This window comes from Neocloeon triangulifer, unplaced genomic scaffold (genome assembly GCF_031216515.1).
Source record: "Neocloeon triangulifer isolate White Clay Creek 2 clone unplaced genomic scaffold, ASM3121651v1 ptg000020l, whole genome shotgun sequence".
In the NCBI taxonomy this organism is placed as follows: Eukaryota; Metazoa; Arthropoda; class Insecta; order Ephemeroptera; family Baetidae; genus Neocloeon; species Neocloeon triangulifer.
This window is the reverse complement of record NW_026775561.1, coordinates 954,687-977,038: the sequence shown is the minus strand read 5'-3', so window position 1 is coordinate 977,038 and position 22,352 is coordinate 954,687. Positions and strand designations below refer to the sequence as shown.

General features: G+C 34.0%; 2 protein-coding genes across 3 annotated transcripts; one reads left to right on the top strand and one right to left on the bottom strand.

The window, feature by feature from the left end:
* The first annotated feature begins 26 nt into the window (after positions 1-26).
* Positions 27-22,330, top strand: LOC132203854 (uncharacterized). Of its 2 annotated transcripts, XM_059632002.1 has the most exons (14): positions 27-167; positions 1,685-1,736; positions 14,456-14,591; positions 14,930-15,094; positions 15,186-15,368; positions 15,996-16,222; positions 16,847-17,042; positions 17,789-18,050; positions 18,130-18,316; positions 18,408-18,609; positions 20,136-20,327; positions 20,400-20,640; positions 20,956-21,061; positions 21,121-22,330. In XM_059632002.1, the coding sequence occupies exons 2-9, from the start codon at positions 1,705-1,707 to the stop codon at positions 18,306-18,308; spliced, it is 1,380 nt and encodes a 459-aa protein (XP_059487985.1). In that variant the 5' UTR covers positions 27-167; positions 1,685-1,704; the 3' UTR covers positions 18,309-18,316; positions 18,408-18,609; positions 20,136-20,327; positions 20,400-20,640; positions 20,956-21,061; positions 21,121-22,330. The 2 variants fall into 2 exon arrangements, with proteins under 2 accessions (XP_059487985.1, XP_059487984.1); XM_059632001.1 differs by lacking the exons at positions 20,136-20,327; positions 20,400-20,640; positions 20,956-21,061; positions 21,121-22,330 and adding an exon at positions 18,694-19,774 and having other exon boundaries at positions 18,408-18,634.
* Positions 18,675-20,318, bottom strand: LOC132204073 (luciferin 4-monooxygenase-like). The gene is made up of 3 exons (XM_059632320.1): positions 20,129-20,318; positions 19,161-19,551; positions 18,675-18,859 (listed from the first exon to the last, which is right to left on the bottom strand). The coding sequence occupies exons 1-3, from the start codon at positions 20,237-20,239 to the stop codon at positions 18,675-18,677; spliced, it is 687 nt and encodes a 228-aa protein (XP_059488303.1). The 5' UTR covers positions 20,240-20,318.
* Positions 22,331-22,352: the final 22 nt, after the last annotated feature.

The following is a 22,352-nucleotide window of genomic DNA, read 5'->3' as shown; positions in this document are numbered from 1 at the left end:
ACTTTCTGGCATTTTCTGACAGTCAGGTCAGAACTTGCGCGACACGCGTGTTCGCAAGTTTGGTTCTTGGTTCGCGTCGCGTTTCTCGCCTTGAATTTGACGGAGCCTTCGCGTCTACATACGTGTCTTTGTCGTCGCCTGGTTCACGGCCTGCTTCCCCAAACCTGGTAATGAAAGTGTTTAATTCATGATTAATTAGATTCCGAGTCTGCTTTACGTAAGCGGAAGCGCGAAATGCCTTAACTCGCGGATATAATTGCAACGTTTTTCGCATGCTGCATCGAAGCACGCCAGGCAGCCATGTTGTCAATTTTGGTGAAAAACCAAAAGCGCTGAGAATTATTTTCACCTTTCCATTCTTCCTGGAAATCGCGATGATTTTACTTTATATCATATCAAATCAATGTATTCGTTCGTTTTTGAATTCTTTCTATGAAATGGGTATAAAAATTAAAAACAATTCGTGTCCAGGCAATGAAGGATAGCCGACGCGGTGGTGTCGTTTTTCCGGTTGCCTCTTGCATGTTTTCTTCCATGGCTTTTTGTCTTGAAACGACGCGAAAATTTAAAAGCATAAAATTTAATTGCTTCAAATAATGAACACGCCAGCAGGAATAATCTTGATCAATTTTTATTTCGTTTGAAGCGTGCCCGAAACACGTTTATGCTCGGTGGAATTATTTTAAATATATACATTATTAAAATGGAAAAAAATCCCGACGGATTAGTAAAAAATGCACTTATTTTGCAGAAAATTAATTGTGAATGGACTTGATTCATTCACTTTTTTCTTTTTCCATTTACCATTAATGTATTAATTAATTTCCTTACATTTGTATCTCATTTTAATTATTGTTTATTCGTGAAAATTGTTACAATCAATGTTTTCTATTGAATTATTGTACTTATTTTTATTTGAACATATTTAAGAAAAAGGAATTGTTGGACAAGACGGCCAAAATTTTGCTAAAGCTTCAGAGATCGAAAACAACACATTTTTATACGTCATAAATCATGCCATGTATTCCACATTCCAAAAGCAATTTCTGTAAAGTTGCACTCTGGAGAGTGCGAATGGCCGTGATATGCTTCAACACACAATTATGTACTTTTATTGCATAAAACGCTGTGGTCTCGCTGTTTCCACTATGTACTCTGCTCATTCCATAAATAAAATTACATTGCCCAGAGACCTGATCGAGTTGGTGCGTCTTTGCACCAACACAAGCGCAACTCGCCGTTGCCACGTCAGCCTCCATGTCCCCATAACTCCCATTAGATAGTTCTATGAACAGAACACAAGAGTCGGTCGGCTAAACAAGTCAATATCATATTCCATGGAATGCAGGGCAAAGCTTATTTGCTGCATTTTGAGCATTTTTGCTCACATTTCGCTCCCCATCTGATCTTGCCGGAATTTTATGTAATTTGTTTATTACTGTAAAACCCCGATTGAATGGAAAAATGCAAGATTCTTGATTTACGATATTATTTTTTTTTATATGTATATATAGATAAAGATTTATTTATTCTAATGTTACAAGTCCAGCCAGGTCAAAAGACTTAACAGCTGGTTCTTATTTTAACTGTTTAATAATGCAACAGTTATTTTTTTTTATATCTTTGAGGAATCTACATTGTTACAAACATAAATATGATGTATGTTGTTTTTTAAATTTTTAAGGTGCCGCTTGGATCAAGAAAATGGAAAACGTCGAGGAAATGATGAACATGGAGTAAGTACCCTAAAATCTGTTGCTAAATACAAAGTAATTAGTTCATTTGTTTTCATCAATAACAATTAACTCGGTTTCTAACTCTATCTTATATCACAGAATTTTTAAATTCTTTTTGTTTATATTTTTGCTTCATGATGCGAACGGCGATTCAAAAAAATTATCTTTCTCAAAAAGTAAAAACCTGAATTTTGATTAATTCCTTCCCATTGTCGATCGTGACAATTAAATCTCGGTTCCACTTTTTTACTCGACTAAAGTATTTTTTACTAATTGGATATTTTTTTGCCTTGCTCAGGGATGCAGAGGGCTTTGGCCTTTCGTGCTCTCAGCGATTCAGAAAAATAATCTTTCTAAAAAAAAAAAATGCAAAATTTGATTAATTCCTTCCCTTTGTCGATTGTGACAATTAAATCTCGGTTCAACTTTTTTACTCGACTAAAGTATTTTTTACTAATTGGATATTTTTTTGCCTTGCTAAGGGATGCAGAGGGCTTTGGCCCTTCGTGCTCTCTGCGATTCAGTAAAATAATCTTTCTAAAAAAAAAAAAATGCAAAATTTGATTAATTCCTTCCCTTTGTCGATCGTGACAATTAAATCTCGGTTCCACTTTTTTACTCGACTAAAGTATTTTTTACTAATTGGATATTTTTTTGCCTTGCACAGGGAAAAATAATCTTTCTAAAAAAAAAAAAAAAATGCAAAATTTGATTAATTCCTTCCCTTTGTCGATTGTGACAATTAAATCTCGGTTCAACTTTTTTACTCGACTAAAGTATTTTTTTCTTATTTGATATTTTTTTGCCTTGCTCAGGGATGCAGAGGGCTTTGGCCCTTCGTGCTCTCTGCGATTCAGTAAAATAATCTTTCTAAAAAAAAAAAAATGCAAAATTTGATTAATTCCTTCCCTTTGTCGATCGTGACAATTAAATCTCGGTTCCACTTTTTTACTCGACTAAAGTATTTTTTACTAATTGGATATTTTTTTGCCTTGCTCAGGGATGCAGAGGGCTTAGGCCTTTCGTGCTCTCAGCGATTCAGAAAAATAATCTTTCTAAAAAAAAAAAAATGCAAAATTTGATTAATTCCTTCCCTTTGTCGATTGTGACAATTAAATCTCGGACCAACTTTTTTACTCGACTAAAGTATTTTTTACTAATTGGATATTTTTTTGCCTTGCTCAGGGATGCAGAGGGCTTTGGCCTTTCGTGCTCTCAGCGATTCAGAAAAATAATCTTTCTAAAAAAAAAAAATGCAAAATTTGATTAATTCCTTCCCTTTGTCGATCGTGACAATTAAATCTCGGTTCCACTTTTTTACTCGACTAAAGTATTTTTTACTAATTGGATATTTTTTTGCCTTGCACAGGGAAAAATAATCTTTCTAAAAAAAAAAAAATGCAAAATTTGATTAATTCCTTCCCTTTGTCGATCGTGACAATTAAATCTCGGTTCCACTTTTTTACTCGACTAAAGTATTTTTTACTAATTGGATATTTTTTTGCCTTGCTCAGGGAAAAATAATCTTTCTAAAAAAAAAAAAAAAAAAAAAAAATTTGATTAATTCCTTCCCTTTGTCGATTGTGACAATTAAATCTTTGTTCAACTTTTTTACTCGACTAAAGTATTTTTTTCTTATTTGATATTTTTTTGCCTTGCTCAGGGATGCAGAGGGCTTAGGCCCTTTGTGCTCTCAGCGATTCAGAAAAATAATCTTTCTAAAAAAAAAAAATGCAAAATTTGATTAATTCCTTCCCTTTGTCGATTGTGACAATTAAATCTCGGTTCAACTTTTTTACTCGACTAAAGTATTTTTTACTAATTGGATATTTTTTTGCCTTGCTAAGGGATGCAGAGGGCTTTGGCCCTTCGTGCTCTCTGCGATTCAGTAAAATAATCTTTCTAAAAAAAAAAAAATGCAAAATTTGATTAATTCCTTCCCTTTGTCGATTGTGACAATTAAATCTCGGTTCAACTTTTTTACTCGACTAAAGTATTTTTTACTAATTGGATATTTTTTTGCCTTGCTAAGGGATGCAGAGGGCTTTGGCCCTTCGTGCTCTCAGCGATTCAGAAAAATAATCTTTCTAAAAAAAAAAAAATGCAAAATTTGATTAATTCTTTCCCTTTGTCGATCGTGACAATTAAATCTCGGTTCCACTTTTTTACTCGACTAAAGTATTTTTTACTAATTGGATATTTTTTTGCCTTGCTCAGGGATGCAGAGGGCTTAGGCCCTTTGTGCTCTCAGCGATTCAGAAAAATAATCTTTCTAAAAAAAAAAAAATGCAAAATTTGATTAATTCTTTCCCTTTGTCGATCGTGACAATTAAATCTCGGTTCCACTTTTTTACTCGACTAAAGTATTTTTTACTAATTGGATATTTTTTTGCCTTGCTAAGGGATGCAGAGGGCTTAGGCCCTTTGTGCTCTCAGCGATTCAGAAAAATAATCTTTCTAAAAAAAAAAAAATGCAAAATTTGATTAATTCTTTCCCTTTGTCGATCGTGACAATTAAATCTCGGTTCCACTTTTTTACTCGACTAAAGTATTTTTTACTAATTGGATATTTTTTTGCCTTGCTCAGGGATGCAGAGGGCTTTGGCCTTTCGTGCTCTCAGCGATTCAGAAAAATAATCTTTCTAAAAAAAAAAAATGCAAAATTTGATTAATTCCTTCCCTTTGTCGATTGTGACAATTAAATCTCGGTTCAACTTTTTTACTCGACTAAAGTATTTTTTACTAATTGGATATTTTTTTGCCTTGCTAAGGGATGCAGAGGGCTTTGGCCCTTCGTGCTCTCTGCGATTCAGTAAAATAATCTTTCTAAAAAAAAAAAAATGCAAAATTTGATTAATTCCTTCCCTTTGTCGATTGTGACAATTAAATCTCGGTTCAACTTTTTTACTCGACTAAAGTATTTTTTACTAATTGGATATTTTTTTGCCTTGCTAAGGGATGCAGAGGGCTTTGGCCCTTCGTGCTCTCAGCGATTCAGAAAAATAATCTTTCTAAAAAAAAAAAAATGCAAAATTTGATTAATTCTTTCCCTTTGTCGATCGTGACAATTAAATCTCGGTTCCACTTTTTTACTCGACTAAAGTATTTTTTACTAATTGGATATTTTTTTGCCTTGCTCAGGGATGCAGAGGGCTTTGGCCTTTCGTGCTCTCAGCGATTCAGAAAAATAATCTTTCTAAAAAAAAAAAAAAATGCAAAATTTGATTAATTCCTTCCCTTTGTCGATCGTGACAATTAAATCTCGGTTCCACTTTTTTACTCGACTAAAGTATTTTTTACTAATTGGATATTTTTTTGCCTTGCACAGGGAAAAATAATCTTTCTAAAAAAAAAAAAAAATGCAAAATTTGATTAATTCCTTCCCTTTGTCGATTGTGACAATTAAATCTCGGTTCAACTTTTTTACTCGACTAAAGTATTTTTTTCTTATTTGATATTTTTTTGCCTTGCTCAGGGATGCAGAGGGCTTAGGCCCTTTGTGCTCTCAGCGATTCAGAAAAATAATCTTTCTAAAAAAAAAAAAAATGCAAAATTTGATTAATTCTTTCCCTTTGTCGATCGTGACAATTAAATCTCGGTTCCACTTTTTTACTCGACTAAAGTATTTTTTACTAATTGGATATTTTTTTGCCTTGCTCAGGGATGCAGAGGGCTTAGGCCCTTTGTGCTCTCAGCGATTCAGAAAAATAATCTTTCTAAAAAAAAAAAAATCCAAAATTTGATTAATTCTTTCCCTTTGTCGATCGTGACAATTAAATCTCGGTTCCACTTTTTTACTCGACTAAAGTATTTTTTACTAATTGGATATTTTTTTGCCTTGCACAGGGAAAAATAATCTTTCTAAAAAAAAAAAAAAAATGCAAAATTTGATTAATTCCTTCCCTTTGTCGATTGTGACAATTAAATCTCGGTTCAACTTTTTTACTCGACTAAAGTATTTTTTACTAATTGGATATTTTTTTGCCTTGCACAGGGAAAAATAATCTTTCTAAAAAAAAAAAAAAAATGCAAAATTTGATTAATTCCTTCCCTTTGTCGATTGTGACAATTAAATCTCGGTTCAACTTTTTTACTCGACTAAAGTATTTTTTACTAATTGGATATTTTTTTGCCTTGCACAGGGAAAAATAATCTTTCTAAAAAAAAAAAAAAAATGCAAAATTTGATTAATTCCTTCCCTTTGTCGATTGTGACAATTAAATCTCGGTTCCACTTTTTTACTCGACTAAAGTATTTTTTACTAATTGGATATTTTTTTGCCTTGCTCAGGGATGCAGAGGGCTTAGGCCCTTTGTGCTCTCAGCGATTCAGAAAAATAATCTTTCTAAAAAAAAAAAAATCCAAAATTTGATTAATTCTTTCCCTTTGTCGATCGTGACAATTAAATCTCGGTTCCACTTTTTTACTCGACTAAAGTATTTTTTACTAATTGGATATTTTTTTGCCTTGCACAGGGAAAAATAATCTTTCTAAAAAAAAAAAAAAATGCAAAATTTGATTAATTCCTTCCCTTTGTCGATTGTGACAATTAAATCTCGGTTCAACTTTTTTACTCGACTAAAGTATTTTTTACTAATTGGATATTTTTTTGCCTTGCACAGGGAAAAATAATCTTTCTAAAAAAAAAAAAAAAATGCAAAATTTGATTAATTCCTTCCCTTTGTCGATTGTGACAATTAAATCTCGGTTCAACTTTTTTACTCGACTAAAGTATTTTTTTCTTATTTGATATTTTTTTGCCTTGCTCAGGGATGCAGAGGGCTTTGGCCCTTCGTGCTCTCTGCGATTCGGTAAAATAATCTTTCTCAAAAAAAAATTGCAGAATTTTGATTAATTCCTTCCCATTGTCGATCGTGACAATTAAATATCGGTTCCAATTTTTACTCGAATAAAGTATTTTTTACTAATTGGATATTTTTTTGCCTTGCTCAGGGATGCAGAGGGCTTAGGCCCTTTGTGCTCTCAGCGATTCAGAAAAATAATCTTTCTAAAAAAAAAAAAATGCAAAATTTGATTAATTCTTTCCCTTTGTCGATTGTGACAATTAAATCTCGGTTCAACTTTTTTACTCGACTAAAGTATTTTTTTCTTATTTGATATTTTTTTGCCTTGCTCAGGGATGCAGAGGGCTTAGGCCCTTTGTGCTCTCAGCGATTCAGAAAAATAATCTTTCTAAAAAAAAAAAAATGCAAAATTTGATTAATTCTTTCCCTTTGTCGATTGTGACAATTAAATCTCGGTTCAACTTTTTTACTCGACTAAAGTATTTTTTTCTTATTTGATATTTTTTTGCCTTGCTCAGGGATGCAGAGGGCTTAGGCCCTTCGTGCTCTCAGCGATTCAGAAAAATAATCTTTCTAAAAAAAAAAAAAATGCAAAATTTGATTAATTCCTTCCCTTTGTCGATCGTGACAATTAAATCTCGGTTCCACATTTTTACTCGACTTAAGTATTTTTTACTAATTGGATATTTTTTTGCCTTGCTAAGGGATGCAGAGGGCTTTGGCCCTTCGTGCTCTCTGCAATTCAGTAAAATAATCTTTCTAAAAAAAAAAAAAAAAATGCAAAATTTGATTAATTCCTTCCCTTTGTCGATCGTGACAATTAAATCTCGGTTCCACTTTTTTACTCGACTAAAGTATTTTTTACTAATTGGATATTTTTTTGCCTTGCTCAGGGAAAAATAATCTTTCTAAAAAAAAAAAAAAAAAAAAAAAATTTGATTAATTCCTTCCCTTTGTCGATTGTGACAATTAAATCTCGGTTCCACTTTTTTACTCGACTAAAGTATTTTTTACTAATTGGATATTTTTTTGCCTTGCACAGGGAAAAATAATCTTTCTAAAAAAAAAAAAATGCAAAATTTGATTAATTCCTTCCCTTTGTCGATTGTGACAATTAAATCTCGGACCAACTTTTTTACTCGACTAAAGTATTTTTTACTAATTGGATATTTTTTTGCCTTGCTCAGGGATGCAGAGGGCTTTGGCCTTTCGTGCTCTCAGCGATTCAGAAAAATAATCTTTCTAAAAAAAAAAAATGCAAAATTTGATTAATTCCTTCCCTTTGTCGATCGTGACAATTAAATCTCGGTTCCACTTTTTTACTCGACTAAAGTATTTTTTACTAATTGGATATTTTTTTGCCTTGCACAGGGAAAAATAATCTTTCTAAAAAAAAAAAAATGCAAAATTTGATTAATTCCTTCCCTTTGTCGATCGTGACAATTAAATCTCGGTTCCACTTTTTTACTCGACTAAAGTATTTTTTACTAATTGGATATTTTTTTGCCTTGCTCAGGGAAAAATAATCTTTCTAAAAAAAAAAAAAAAAAAAAAAAATTTGATTAATTCCTTCCCTTTGTCGATTGTGACAATTAAATCTCGGTTCAACTTTTTTACTCGACTAAAGTATTTTTTTCTTATTTGATATTTTTTTGCCTTGCTCAGGGATGCAGAGGGCTTAGGCCCTTTGTGCTCTCAGCGATTCAGAAAAATAATCTTTCTAAAAAAAAAAAAATGCAAAATTTGATTAATTCCTTCCCTCTGTCGATCGTGACAATTAAATCTCGGTTCAACTTTTTTACTCGACTAAAGTATTTTTTTCTTATTTGATATTTTTTTGCCTTGCTCAGGGATGCAGAGGGCTTAGGCCCTTTGTGCTCTCAGCGATTCAGAAAAATAATCTTTCTAAAAAAAAAAAAATGCAAAATTTGATTAATTCTTTCCCTTTGTCGATCGTGACAATTAAATCTCGGTTCCACTTTTTTACTCGACTAAAGTATTTTTTACTAATTGGATATTTTTTTGCCTTGCTCAGGGATGCAGAGGGCTTAGGCCTTTCGTGCTCTCAGCGATTCAGAAAAATAATCTTTCTAAAAAAAAAAAAATGCAAAATTTGATTAATTCCTTCCCTTTGTCGATTGTGACAATTAAATCTCGGTTCAACTTTTTTACTCGACTAAAGTATTTTTTACTAATTGGATATTTTTTTGCCTTGCTCAGGGATGCAGAGGGCTTTGGCCCTTCGTGCTCTCTGCGATTCAGTAAAATAATCTTTCTAAAAAAAAAAAAATGCAAAATTTGATTAATTCCTTCCCTCTGTCGATCGTGACAATTAAATCTCGGTTCAACTTTTTTACTCGACTAAAGTATTTTTTTCTTATTTGATATTTTTTTGCCTTGCTCAGGGAAAAATAATCTTTCTAAAAAAAAAAAAAAAAAATGCAAAATTTTATTAATTCCTTCCCTTTGTCGATTGTGACAATTAAATCTCGGTTCAACTTTTTTACTCGACTAAAGTATTTTTTTCTTATTTGATATTTTTTTGCCTTGCTCAGGGATGCAGAGGGCTTAGGCCCTTCGTGCTCTCAGCGATTCAGAAAAATAATCTTTCTAAAAAAAAAAAAAAAAATCCAAAATTTGATTAATTCTTTCCCTTTGTCGATCGTGACAATTAAATCTCGGTTCCACTTTTTTACTCGACTAAAGTATTTTTTACTAATTGGATATTTTTTTGCCTTGCTCAGGGAAAAATAATCTTTCTAAAAAAAAAAAAAATGCAAAATTTGATTAATTCCTTCCCTTTGTCGATTGTGACAATTAAATCTCGGTTCAACTTTTTTACTCGACTAAAGTATTTTTTACTAATTGGATATTTTTTTGCCTTGCTCAGGGATGCAGAGGGCTTTGGCCTTTCGTGCTCTCCGCGATTCAGTAAAATAATCTTTCTAAAAAAAAAAAAATGCAAAATTTGATTAATTCCTTCCCTCTGTCGATCGTGACAATTAAATCTCGGTTCAACTTTTTTACTCGACTAAAGTATTTTTTTCTTATTTGATATTTTTTTGCCTTGCTCAGGGATGCAGAGGGCTTTGGCCCTTCGTGCTCTCTGCGATTCGGTAAAATAATCTTTCTCAAAAAAAAATTGCAGAATTTTGATTAATTCCTTCCCATTGTCGATCGTGACAATTAAATATCGGTTCCAATTTTTACTCGAATAAAGTATTTTTTACTAATTGGATATTTTTTTGCCTTGCTAAGGGATGCAGAGGGCTTAGGCCCTTTGTGCTCTCTGCGATTCAGTAAAATAATCTTTCTAAAAAAAAAAAAAAAAATGCAAAATTTGATTAATTCCTTCCCTTTGTCGATTGTGACAATTAAATCTCGGTTCAACTTTTTTACTCGACAAAAGTATTTTTTTCTCATTGGAAATTTTTTTGCCTTGCTCAGGGATGCAGAGGGCTTAGGCCCTTCGTGCTCTCAGCGATTCAGAAAAATAATCTTTCTAAAAAAAAAAAAAAAAAAAATTTGATTAATTCCTTCCCTTTGTCGATCGTGACAATTAAATCTCGGTTCCACTTTTTTACTCGACTTAAGTATTTTTTACTAATTGGATATTTTTTTGCCTTGCTAAGGGATGCAGAGGGCTTTGGCCCTTCGTGCTCTCTGCGATTCAGTAAAATAATCTTTCTCAAAAAAAATTGCAGAATTTTGATTAATTCCTTCCCATTGTCGATCGTGACAATTAAATCTCGGTTCCACTTTTTTACTCGACTAAAGTATTTTTTTCTCATTGGATATTTTTTTGCCTTGCTAAGGGATGCAGAGGGCTTTGGCCCTTCGTGCTCTCTGCAATTCAGTAAAATAATCTTTCTAAAAAAAAAAAAAAAAATGCAAAATTTGATTAATTCCTTCCCTTTGTCGATCGTGACAATTAAATCTCGGTTCCACTTTTTTACTCGACTAAAGTATTTTTTACTAATTGGATATTTTTTTGCCTTGCTCAGGGAAAAATAATCTTTCTAAAAAAAAAAAAAAAAAATGCAAAATTTGATTAATTCCTTCCCTTTGTCGATTGTGACAATTAAATCTCGGTTCAACTTTTTTACTCGACTAAAGTATTTTTTTCTTATTTGATATTTTTTTGCCTTGCTCAGGGATGCAGAGGGCTTAGGCCCTTCGTGCTCTCAGCGATTCAGAAAAATAATCTTTCTAAAAAAAAAAAAATGCAAAATTTGATTAATTCCTTCCCTTTGTCGATCGTGACAATTAAATCTCGGTTCCACTTTTTTACTCGACTAAAGTATTTTTTACTAATTGGATATTTTTTTGCCTTGCTCAGGGAAAAATAATCTTTCTAAAAAAAAAAAAAAAAAATGCAAAATTTTATTAATTCCTTCCCTTTGTCGATTGTGACAATTAAATCTCGGTTCAACTTTTTTACTCGACTAAAGTATTTTTTTCTTATTTGATATTTTTTTGCCTTGCTCAGGGATGCAGAGGGCTTAGGCCCTTCGTGCTCTCAGCGATTCAGAAAAATAATCTTTCTAAAAAAAAAAAAAAATCCAAAATTTGATTAATTCTTTCCCTTTGTCGATCGTGACAATTAAATCTCGGTTCCACTTTTTTACTCGACTAAAGTATTTTTTACTAATTGGATATTTTTTTGCCTTGCTCAGGGAAAAATAATCTTTCTAAAAAAAAAAAAAATGCAAAATTTGATTAATTCCTTCCCTTTGTCGATTGTGACAATTAAATCTCGGTTCAACTTTTTTACTCGACTAAAGTATTTTTTTCTTATTTGATATTTTTTTGCCTTGCTCAGGGATGCAGAGGGCTTAGGCCCTTCGTGCTCTCAGCGATTCAGAAAAATAATCTTTCTAAAAAAAAAAAAATGCAAAATTTGATTAATTCCTTCCCTTTGTCGATCGTGACAATTAAATCTCGGTTCCACTTTTTTACTCGACTTAAGTATTTTTTACTAATTGGATATTTTTTTGCCTTGCTCAGGGATGCAGAGGGCTTAGGCCCTTCGTGCTCTCAGCGATTCAGAAAAATAATCTTTCTAAAAAAAAAAAAAAATCCAAAATTTGATTAATTCTTTCCCTTTGTCGATCGTGACAATTAAATCTCGGTTCAACTTTTTTACTCGACTAAAGTATTTTTTTCTTATTTGATATTTTTTTGCCTTGCTCAGGGATGCAGAGGGCTTAGGCCCTTTGTGCTCTCAGCGATTCAGAAAAATAATCTTTCTAAAAAAAAAAAAATCCAAAATTTGATTAATTCTTTCCCTTTGTCGATCGTGACAATTAAATCTCGGTTCCACTTTTTTACTCGACTAAAGTATTTTTTACTAATTGGATATTTTTTTGCCTTGCTCAGGGATGCAGAGGGCTTAGGCCCTTCGTGCTCTCTGCGATTCAGTAAAATAATCTTTCTCAAAAAAAAATTGCAGAATTTTGATTAATTCCTTCCCATTGTCGATCGTGACAATTAAATCTCGGTTCAACTTTTTTACTCGACTAAAGTATTTTTTTCTTATTTGATATTTTTTTGCCTTGCTCAGGGATGCAGAGGGCTTAGGCCCTTTGTGCTCTCAGCGATTCAGAAAAATAATCTTTCTAAAAAAAAAAAAATCCAAAATTTGATTAATTCTTTCCCTTTGTCGATCGTGACAATTAAATCTCGGTTCCACTTTTTTACTCGACTAAAGTATTTTTTACTAATTGGATATTTTTTTGCCTTGCTCAGGGAAAAATAATCTTTCTAAAAAAAAAAAAAAAAAATGCAAAATTTGATTAATTCCTTCCCTTTGTCGATTGTGACAATTAAATCTCGGTTCAACTTTTTTACTCGACTAAAGTATTTTTTACTAATTGGATATTTTTTTGCCTTGCTCAGGGATGCAGAGGGCTTTGGCCTTTCGTGCTCTCCGCGATTCAGAAAAATAATCTTTCTAAAAAAAAAAAAATGCAAAATTTGATTAATTCCTTCCCTTTGTCGATCGTGACAATTAAATCTCGGTTCCACTTTTTTACTCGACTAAAGTATTTTTTACTAATTGGATATTTTTTTGCCTTGCTCAGGGATGCAGAGGGCTTAGGCCCTTCGTGCTCTCAGCGATTCAGAAAAATAATCTTTCTAAAAAAAAAAAAATGCAAAATTTGATTAATTCCTTCCCTTTGTCGATTGTGACAATTAAATCTCGGCTCAACTTTTTTACTCGACTAAAGTATTTTTTTCTTATTTGATATTTTTTTGCCTTGCTCAGGGATGCAGAGGGCTTAGGCCCTTCGTGCTCTCAGCGATTCAGAAAAATAATCTTTCTAAAAAAAAAAAAATGCAAAATTTGATTAATTCTTTCCCTTTGTCGATCGTGACAATTAAATCTCGGTTCCACTTTTTTACTCGACTAAAGTATTTTTTACTAATTGGATATTTTTTTGCCTTGCTCAGGGATGCAGAGGGCTTAGGCCCTTCGTGCTCTCTGCGATTCAGTAAAATAATCTTTCTAAAAAAAAAAAAAAAAATGCAAAATTTGATTAATTCCTTCCCTTTGTCGATTGTGACAATTAAATCTCGGACCAACTTTTTTACTCGACTAAAGTATTTTTTTCTTATTTGATATTTTTTTGCCTTGCTCAGGGATGCAGAGGGCTTAGGCCCTTCGTGCTCTCAGCGATTCAGAAAAATAATCTTTCTAAAAAAAAAAAAAATGCAAAATTTGATTAATTCCTTCCCTTTGTCGATCGTGACAATTAAATCTCGGTTCCACTTTTTTACTCGACTTAAGTATTTTTTACTAATTGGATATTTTTTTGCCTTGCTCAGGGATGCAGAGGGCTTTGGCCCTTCGTGCTCTCTGCGATTCAGTAAAATAATCTTTCTCAAAAAAAAATTGCAGAATTTTGATTAATTCCTTCCCATTGTCGATCGTGACAATTAAATCTCGGTTCCACTTTTTTACTCGACTAAAGTATTTTTTTCTCATTGGATATTTTTTTGCCTTGCTAAGGGATGCAGAGGGCTTTGGCCCTTCGTGCTCTCTGCGATTCAGTAAAATAATCTTTCTAAAAAAAAAAAAAAAAATGCAAAATTTGATTAATTCCTTCCCTTTGTCGATTGTGACAATTAAATCTCGGTTCAACTTTTTTACTCGACAAAAGTATTTTTTTCTCATTGGAAATTTTTTTGCCTTGCTCAGTGATGCAGAGGGCTTTGGCCCTTCGTGCTCTCCGCGATTCAAAAAAATAATCTTTCTAAAAAAAAAAAAAAAATGCAAAATTTTGATTAATTCTTTCCCTTTGTCGATTGGGCAATTAAATATCGGTTCCACTTTTTTACTCGACTAAAGTATTTTTTTCTCATTGGATATTTTTTTGCCTTGCTCAGGGATGCAGAGGGCTTTGGCCCTTCGTTTTCTCTGCGATTCAGAAAAATAATCTTTCTCAAAAAATAAAAATTACTTAAATTTGATTATTTCTCACCTGTTGTTAATCTTGACAATTAAAACCCTTTTTTTATTTTAGCATAGATCACTGAATTTTCATCGTTGGTTTTTTAAGGATGCTTGAGGTCCATGGCCATCAGTGCCCTCTGCGAAACTTATTAATGGTCTTATTTTCAATTGAGAGAAAAAATATTTATTTTTATCAACCGCCATCAATTATCACAATTTAAATTAGTTGCTTATTTTTGTATTTATTACTGAATTTATTGTAGAGTTGATTCCGCTCTCTGATTGATAAAAAAAACTTCCATTTTGCTTAAGTTAAAATTAGCTTACTTATTTAATCCTATTTTCTATTCTTTTTGGATACATTTTTTTAAATTTTTTTTCCGTTGCTGTTATTACACATGCAATTTGGTTCTCTAGTCGTGTTATGCAAAATTACTTTTTAGTATTCTTTTTTTCAGATTATACCACATGTTAGATGTTCATCCAGAGGCTGAATGGTCAATTGTCAACCGGGCTTGTCTCAAGGCCATCAAGTTATATCACCCGGACCGCCATCAAATGGACCATGAGTTGCTTAGTCAAAGAACTGCTCTAGTAAAACATACTGATTTTTTTTGCACACAATATTTGTTTTAATGGCAGCTAGCATTTTATTAATTGGGGGATTTTCCCAACATTGTTTTTCCCCTTCTTTTGCACCGTGAATATTTTTTTGCGCGTCACTTGACATTGGCTGTTCTCATTTTTAATCATTTTATCTTTAAATTAAGTAATAACTGGGAGAAGAAAAAAATTAATGCAATTTATCGAGTTTGTCTTAATATTTAATAATTTCATTTAATCTTTTGCTAGATTCATAATGGCAGCATCTTTTAAATTTTGAGCATTTTAATTTATGCGTTTTGTGATGTATTTTTCATATTGTATTTCAGACTCAGCACTTGAACTCCATTAAAGACGTTTTGCAGCCATCCCACAGAGATATTTACGACTGGCTCGGCTTTGAGTTGGTCAAGGAAAGCAAAGCAAATGGATATGAAGTTCAAGACCGGGAAATCATTGAGAGCCTTAAAGCACGCCGTGAACCACCAGTAAAAGTAATTTCTAAATTTGCTGATAAGCTACAATTAAAAACTACGAGTTGGAATTTCTCTCTGGTTTAATTTTTAAAATATTTCTCTATTACAGCAATTTCAATTTAAAAAACCTGAGCAAGTAGTGAACATGCGTCTCATGTTTACTACGATGAAAGGGATATTTCTCTCTCCTATTGGGAACGCAGAGGAAGGGCTAGAGGTTGTGATGCATGGTGTCATATGGAGTCCAGCCATACGAACAGAACTAGAAAGTTTCCGGCACCGGTTGTTTCAGGTGGGTTTCTTTTGCATTCTATTGTTTTATTCTCTTTTTTATCAAAAAGTTTTCACTTGACGCTTTTACTTTGTTGCAAATTTCTTAATATTAAGCAAAAGCTTTAAAAATTTAGTGATGCTTTCATAATTTTTCTTCAATGGATCGGCCTGATGTTCCTCGTGAAAATTTCCAGCACTTTTCGAGTGCAAGTTCATGTCATCATAAAGCAAAAATGGGACTTTGATGTAATATTAAGTGCTATTTTCAATTACATGTTACTTTAATAATAATAAATTAATGATGATTATTTTGGGTTTCTTAGACTCTGCTATCTAATTAGACCACATAATATTACTATTATTATTATTAAGTAATTTTTAACAATAACTTGGATTGAAGTTATTGAATGCAACTATTTCTTCCCAAATTTGAAAATTGTAATTGGTGAAAAGTCATAAAATTAAATTATTTTTCCTAGAAACTTCTAACAATTTTATTGAAATTAATTATCTCATGCAAAAATGCCAAGCTAACTTAATTTTAAGCAACGAGTGCATGTATGTATTAAAAGTGCCTTCTGTGCAATTATTTCGCTACAAATATTATGGTTTTTGCATCTCCAGTATTCTTATTGGTTTCTTTCAGGTTCACCTGGCAAACACACCTTGGAATCCATCAATGTCTGTGCCACATGTAATCTTTAAGATGGTTGATGGTTCCACTCTGAATGAAAAATTTGGAGCAGCTGAAGTTGAGGTATTTCATAATATTTATGAATTGCCTCGGCCTGAATTGAAAGGCCGAACAAACAGTTGTCGTCTGGCAACTTTCTTGGACCCGAACAACTTTGTGGTTTACACGAAGCAAATGTTGTAAGGATTTTTTATATAATTTTTATTCTTTTAACAATTTTGCCCCAATAACAGACTTAACAAAAAAGAAAATAAGTCAAAATTTTACTATGTGTTTTAAACCAAGTCCCGCGATTCGTTTCAATTTTTAGACAAGTTTTGATTTATATTAGACTGCAGCATTTTTATAGACAATCATCATTTTTTTGTCATATTATGTGGTCGTCTGGCATACACTTACAATTTTTGTCCTTTTACTCCATTGCACTAAGCTATTTTTGTTTAAAAAAATTGTTTTGACTTATTAAAAGATAATTGAATCAGCAAAACTTTTCTGTTTTATATGATTTGATATTTTTTAGGAGCTTATTTATACCTTGATTTGAAATTGGGATATGATATTGATTTTTGTTGTAATTTACGCAAAAATCATGAGGGAATACTTTATATTTGATTTAATTGGCATCTTGGATCATAAATTAAACTATGATGCAGTTTTTGTACATACACACGGTAAGGGGTGGCAGAAGTTTTTCTTTGTAATCAAGTTGGTTAATTTATATTGAAAATAAAATTGTTTTTTAACACAAGGCACGCCAATATTTATAAATCAATGTTAGAAAGACTAATATGTGCATTTTTCAGCAACATCCATGAGATCATTCTTATGCGCGCAAAGTCGCATTTAGCAAGAAACTTCCCTTTTCAAAAGGCTAATTGGTGGCACCTGAATGACTTGGTTGTGGTTATTAAGGAAGATGGAGACGTCCAGCGTGGTCTTCTACTTTTAGTCGGAACTTCCAGCTGTGTCGTTTGCCTGGTGGACATTGTTGAAGTGACGGTATGAATTCATTTATATTTTTAGAGGAGTGTTTTTAATTGCGATTTTAAGATGCTGCGTGGACCAAAAAGCAAGTGCTGTCCAGCGCGCATTAATCGAAAGGCCTTCAGTCGCGGTCATATAGTGTTCTCCCCTTTTAACGCCAATTCTTAAGAGGGCTAAGAAATTTCTAGCCGCACTTTCCATGGAAAATGAAAACAGTTGTTTTGTTACTTCAGAGGTCTAGTTGTAAAAAAAGAACAGAAATAATTCATTGTCAGTGGTGACTATATTCATTTAGAGTAAGAACCTTTTTATATCAAAAGGGTTTTTTTAGAAGTTTTTTTTTTTACCAAACAAAAGTCTCTTGGGAGGCGTTTTTCAAATTCTTTTTCATAGAGGAATAGAAATTTTTAGATTGAATTTATTTTGTATATTAATTTGTGGAAATTAAATTTTTTTAAAGTTCAATATAAGGCACTTTTATATTGAAAAATTGTTAAATATTAGTTTATATTGATGATGTCTCTTAAAAATCAATAATGAAATGAATTACATCATCATGACAAAGAAATCATACATGTATGCAAATTTTTTCGTTTTCCTAGGTTTCAGTATTGTTTGGAAGAATGGGCTTTTTAATTATTGTTCTCTATTAAAATTCCAGGCAAATAGCCTTGAACAGAGCATGTCAGAACCGAAAAAGCTATTTGTGATAAATAACAATTTTTTTCCACATGTTTATTATTATAATTTTTATAATTCAGGAGGTGTCGTTGGAGAATATATACTGTTTGCCCTGGTCGTACCTTGTGGCTCCAAGAGCTGTGTGGTGTTCTTTTCAAGTGAAAATAAATAACTGGGCCAGGAGCGACTCTGAAAAATTCCAGCAAAAGTTCAGAGCTACCAATGAAGTAACTTTCATGCGGCAAAATGACGCCCAAAAGTGGGTTGTCAAGATGGTGTCTGAAGAAGATTGGGACAACGACGCCAAAGACTATTTAATTAGGACAGGTCTAGTCAATGAAGGTATAATATACAGTATTTATTTCGTAACCACGAGGACACTTGTATTGATACTTTTACGATTCTCTTCAACTAAATGTAGCTAAGAAGACTAAGGTTAGTCTCAACCAGGCGTTCAAAAATGCCTACAAGAAGAAAGAAAAAGATCCACAAAGATTTTTGAAAGTTCAATCTAAAGTTACTAAGAAGAGACTGCAGCGAAGGAAAATTAAAAAGGAAAAACGTAGGGATAAGGGTCTGCCACAATCTTCAATTCAATAGCACCAGCGGTAAGAATATATATAAATATCCAAATTGAATAAAAGCTTATCTATATAGATTTTATTTTTTTGGAACTCCATAAAAAAGTTTTTTTTTCAGGCCTGCGTATATGTAAATGCTCACAACTAAGGCACAACTCGGCTATACTCTTCAAATCAACTCACCTCACTTCGGGACAACGGAGAGCTGCGCTGTCCAACCCACTTTGGACACCTTGGACAATAAGCGTACCTGAATACACTGGCTTGCAGCTCTCAACAAAATTTTAGACTCTGAAGCGTGCACATGATGGTGACGGGAGGTGATTAAAGTCTGCATTTTAAATTGTAAAAAAATGATTACTTTTATTAACTTTGAATACATAATTTATGAGTTGTCTTCCGAGGGATGTTGGGCAGACTTTTGCGGTGTGTCCAGAGCGCTGGGGATTCTGTCCCTGGCCGGGTAGATCAGGGCCAGCGCCTTCTTCCTCTGGATCTTCCCGCTCAGCGTTTTCGGCAGTTGGTTGACAAAAGTGACGCAGTGCAGTTGTTTGTACGCGCTGACACTCTCTGCGCAAAAGAGATTATTTACGAGTTTCAATCTTCGTAATTTAATAATTAAAAAAGGTGGAAGGGGCCAGTGAGGTCATGTTTAAGTAAGGCAGCTCTACGAATATTAAAAGCTATCCAACAAATACAACTTTTCCATAAGATTCAAGTCATAGAAGTGTAAAATATTGAATATTATCAAATTTTCTGCTCCGAAATAAGAATGAAATGAAATTATTTTCATATTAGTTCAGGAATAATTGAACTCTCATTGATTCTTAAAAGGTCATTTTTGCTTTTTGTATCAACAACGAACGCTGACCTGAGACGGCTTGCATGACCTTGGCCTCGGTCAGGTCGCTGTGGTCCTGCCTGACGACGAGGGCGTGCGGCGTCTCACCGTGGCTGGGGTGCGGGACGCCGACCACGGCCACGTCCAGCACCCCCGCCACCCTGGCAACGACGCCCTCGAGCTCGGCGGGCGAAATCTGGTGCGAGTTGAACTTGATGACGTCTTTGATTCGGTCGACCACGAAGAAGTAGCCTTCGGGGTCGAAGAAGCACAGGTCGCCGGTGCGCAGCCAGCCGTCGCGGAAGGCCTCGGCGCTGGCCGCAGGGTTGTTCACGTAGCCCAGCATCACCGAGTCCGACTTGACCAGCAGCTCTCCGGTTTGGTTTGCCGAGAGGCGTTCGCCGCTCGACGGATCCACCACCTGCGGAAATTCTTATTAAAGAATTCTTTTTGGCAGATTTCAAGCCAAAGCAAAGGTCTTAAGCTTCTTTACAAAAAAAAAATCAAGTGAAATTTGGATTGAATCATCAAAAAATAATTAAATTTACACCTATCAGATGGGCACGAATTTGTGATAATTGGCAAAATGAGCAAAAACGGTTTTTTTATCTTTATTATGAATTAAAAAAAAAAATCTGAGAAAAGAAGGCGTTCTGCATTTTAAATTTCATTCCTAAAGGTTTGGACAATCTTAGAAAAACTTTTCAGCCCAATCGGATGAGGAATATTTTTGCTAGATTTTTTTACTCGGTGACCTCTAGACCTTTGACCTCTCAGGGTTGAAGAGGTAAAAAGAATTTTTTTGTTTCCAGCCGCATTTCTGTATTTCAAATAGAACCAGACTAACCAGAGGAGATATTCTATTTTTAATTTTAAACTTCAGTTTCCGGGAAAGTTTTTTCTCGACTTTTCCAAGTATTTTTCCTGCTCTGATTTTTATAAAGAATTCCACGACCTGTGCTTCGGTTTGAAAGGTGAGCAGTTAATGCTTCAATAACCTTGCAGGAAAATCCTCTGCAGACTTTTCCTGGTGAGCCAGGTTTGTCCGCGCGACTTTCGCCGGCCAAAACGGTGAAGGTGGTTTCGGTGAGGCCGTACGAGTGGCACATTTGCGGTCTCAGCGGCAGGTTTTCGGCCTCTCTGCCAAGTTTCCCAACCTCAGCGACCTTCACCTGACCACCTTCCAATTCTCCGATGGTATGATTTTAAAATTTTAATGAATTCTTTACCTTCAAAAAAAAAAAAAAAAAAAAAAAAAAAACTGAGCAGGACATATAAAAGCGCTGAGCGGGAGCTGCCCCAACCTGAGGACGATCAGTTTGATGGAGAATCCTTACCTTACAGAGAAAGGACTGCGCTCGCTCGGAAATTTGGCTCTGCTGCAGCAATTAAATTTGCTTCGGTGTTGATTTGGAGGACGAAGATGAACCAAGAAACGTTGTCGACCATCAAAAAGCATTTGAATTGCTCCCCAAGCTCACATCCATCCTCCAATGGGACTATGGCGGTGGTTAGCAGATTAATTTGTTTTTTATTGTGATTTTATAGCTTTTTTCTTTACTTAATAATGAACATAATTAATACATCAAAATTTTGGTTAATAAATTGCTACTCTCCCTTCTTCTTTTGAAACCAAAAGATATATAATTATTGTATTTTTATGCAAAATCTTAAATTATTCCCAACAAATCACCCCAATAACAAAAATTTCTTCTTTCTCTTCTTTAAATTATCCTCAGAATTACAACAGTTGACATTCCATTTTACCAATCCTGCGCCTTTTCTTGATTGGTTGATGATGAGATGGATTCAATTAATGTTACAGACGGTCCTCATTCTTCTTACGTGGCAAACTTGTCCATCCCACAGAATCCGCCACAGTCATTCATGTTGCAAGAGGTCGGGGTAATAATCAGTGGCCGTGTGCAAGAGTAAGTGTTTTTCTAACTTTTCTCCGATTTCAAAAATTTCTCTATTTTGCTACCAACAGCATTACAATTCATCTTCGTGAACTGACGAGGATGATCTGCTGTGATCTGCCCCCGGAGACCTATACACACAACTACCCCTTTTGAAATCGCTGCACGAGCTGCAATTCCCCTAGGACTATCTGACACTGGAACTGGTGGGCTCAAGACTGGTTGAAATTGACGTTACAAACGTGGACTCTTCTGAAGATTACGGCGTAAATGTCGACTTGAGTAAAATTTTGGTTTTGTGCCCTAACCTTGAAAAGCTGCATCTCTGCGCTTACTTTTGTCAAGAAGGCCAGAAGCACCATGTCGATCCTTCCAGGTTGAAGCTGAAGGATCTGCTGCTGGCAGCAGATTGCCCCCCTGATGACAACTAACACTGAAGATGATTCTGGTATGATCTTCTGGGATCTGTTGTTGGCTCCAAACCTCCGAAATGTCGGCCTTTTCTGCTTCCTCTTCACTGAGCCAAGGGCCCTCCTCGACTTGGCCTCGCCCTTCCTGCAGAGACTGACCTCCCTCATGACCAATTTCCACTTCAAGTGGCCCACCGAGGAGACCAAAGACAGAGAGTTCCCACAAGCCCTAGACACGCACAACGAGCTGCTCTCGGGGCTCATCAGAAACTGCCCCCATTTGGAAAGTGTTCAATGTGATATTGGTCTGAGGGGAGACGATGAACAGGACGATCTTGAGTTTCTATTGACAGATGTGTCTCCAGAGTGGCGCCGAATCCCCAAACGAATGTAGGATGTAAAAAATTATTACAGACATTTTTTTCTGACAGCCAGATCATGCATCACATTTTCAAATTATAGATTCTTCCAATGTGTCTTTTCTGTCATTTATATTTATAAGGAATTTATTCTGGCATTTGCAACTGCTCAAAACAAGTAAGGTTAAGGCTAATATAAAACAAAATGATTGACTGACTATGCCAATATGTGCCTTTGTACCACGGACGCTTATAAAATGGTCTCTGAGCTTCCTCATTAAAAAAGTACAAGTTTTGAACTTTTAAAGTTCCTTGTATGCATTTGTTTAAATAGATCATAAATATATAAAAATCGGATCTCGTCATATTTGTCATCGCGGTCCAGTCATAGAATTAAAAAAAATAATAATTTAAATGGAAACATTAATTGTATATAATTTTTTCATATACTGTTATTATGAGAGGTGGATGAAAGTTTTATCACAGAGAGATGAACTAATAAACACAAATCAATAAATTGTGAAATTTAAATTC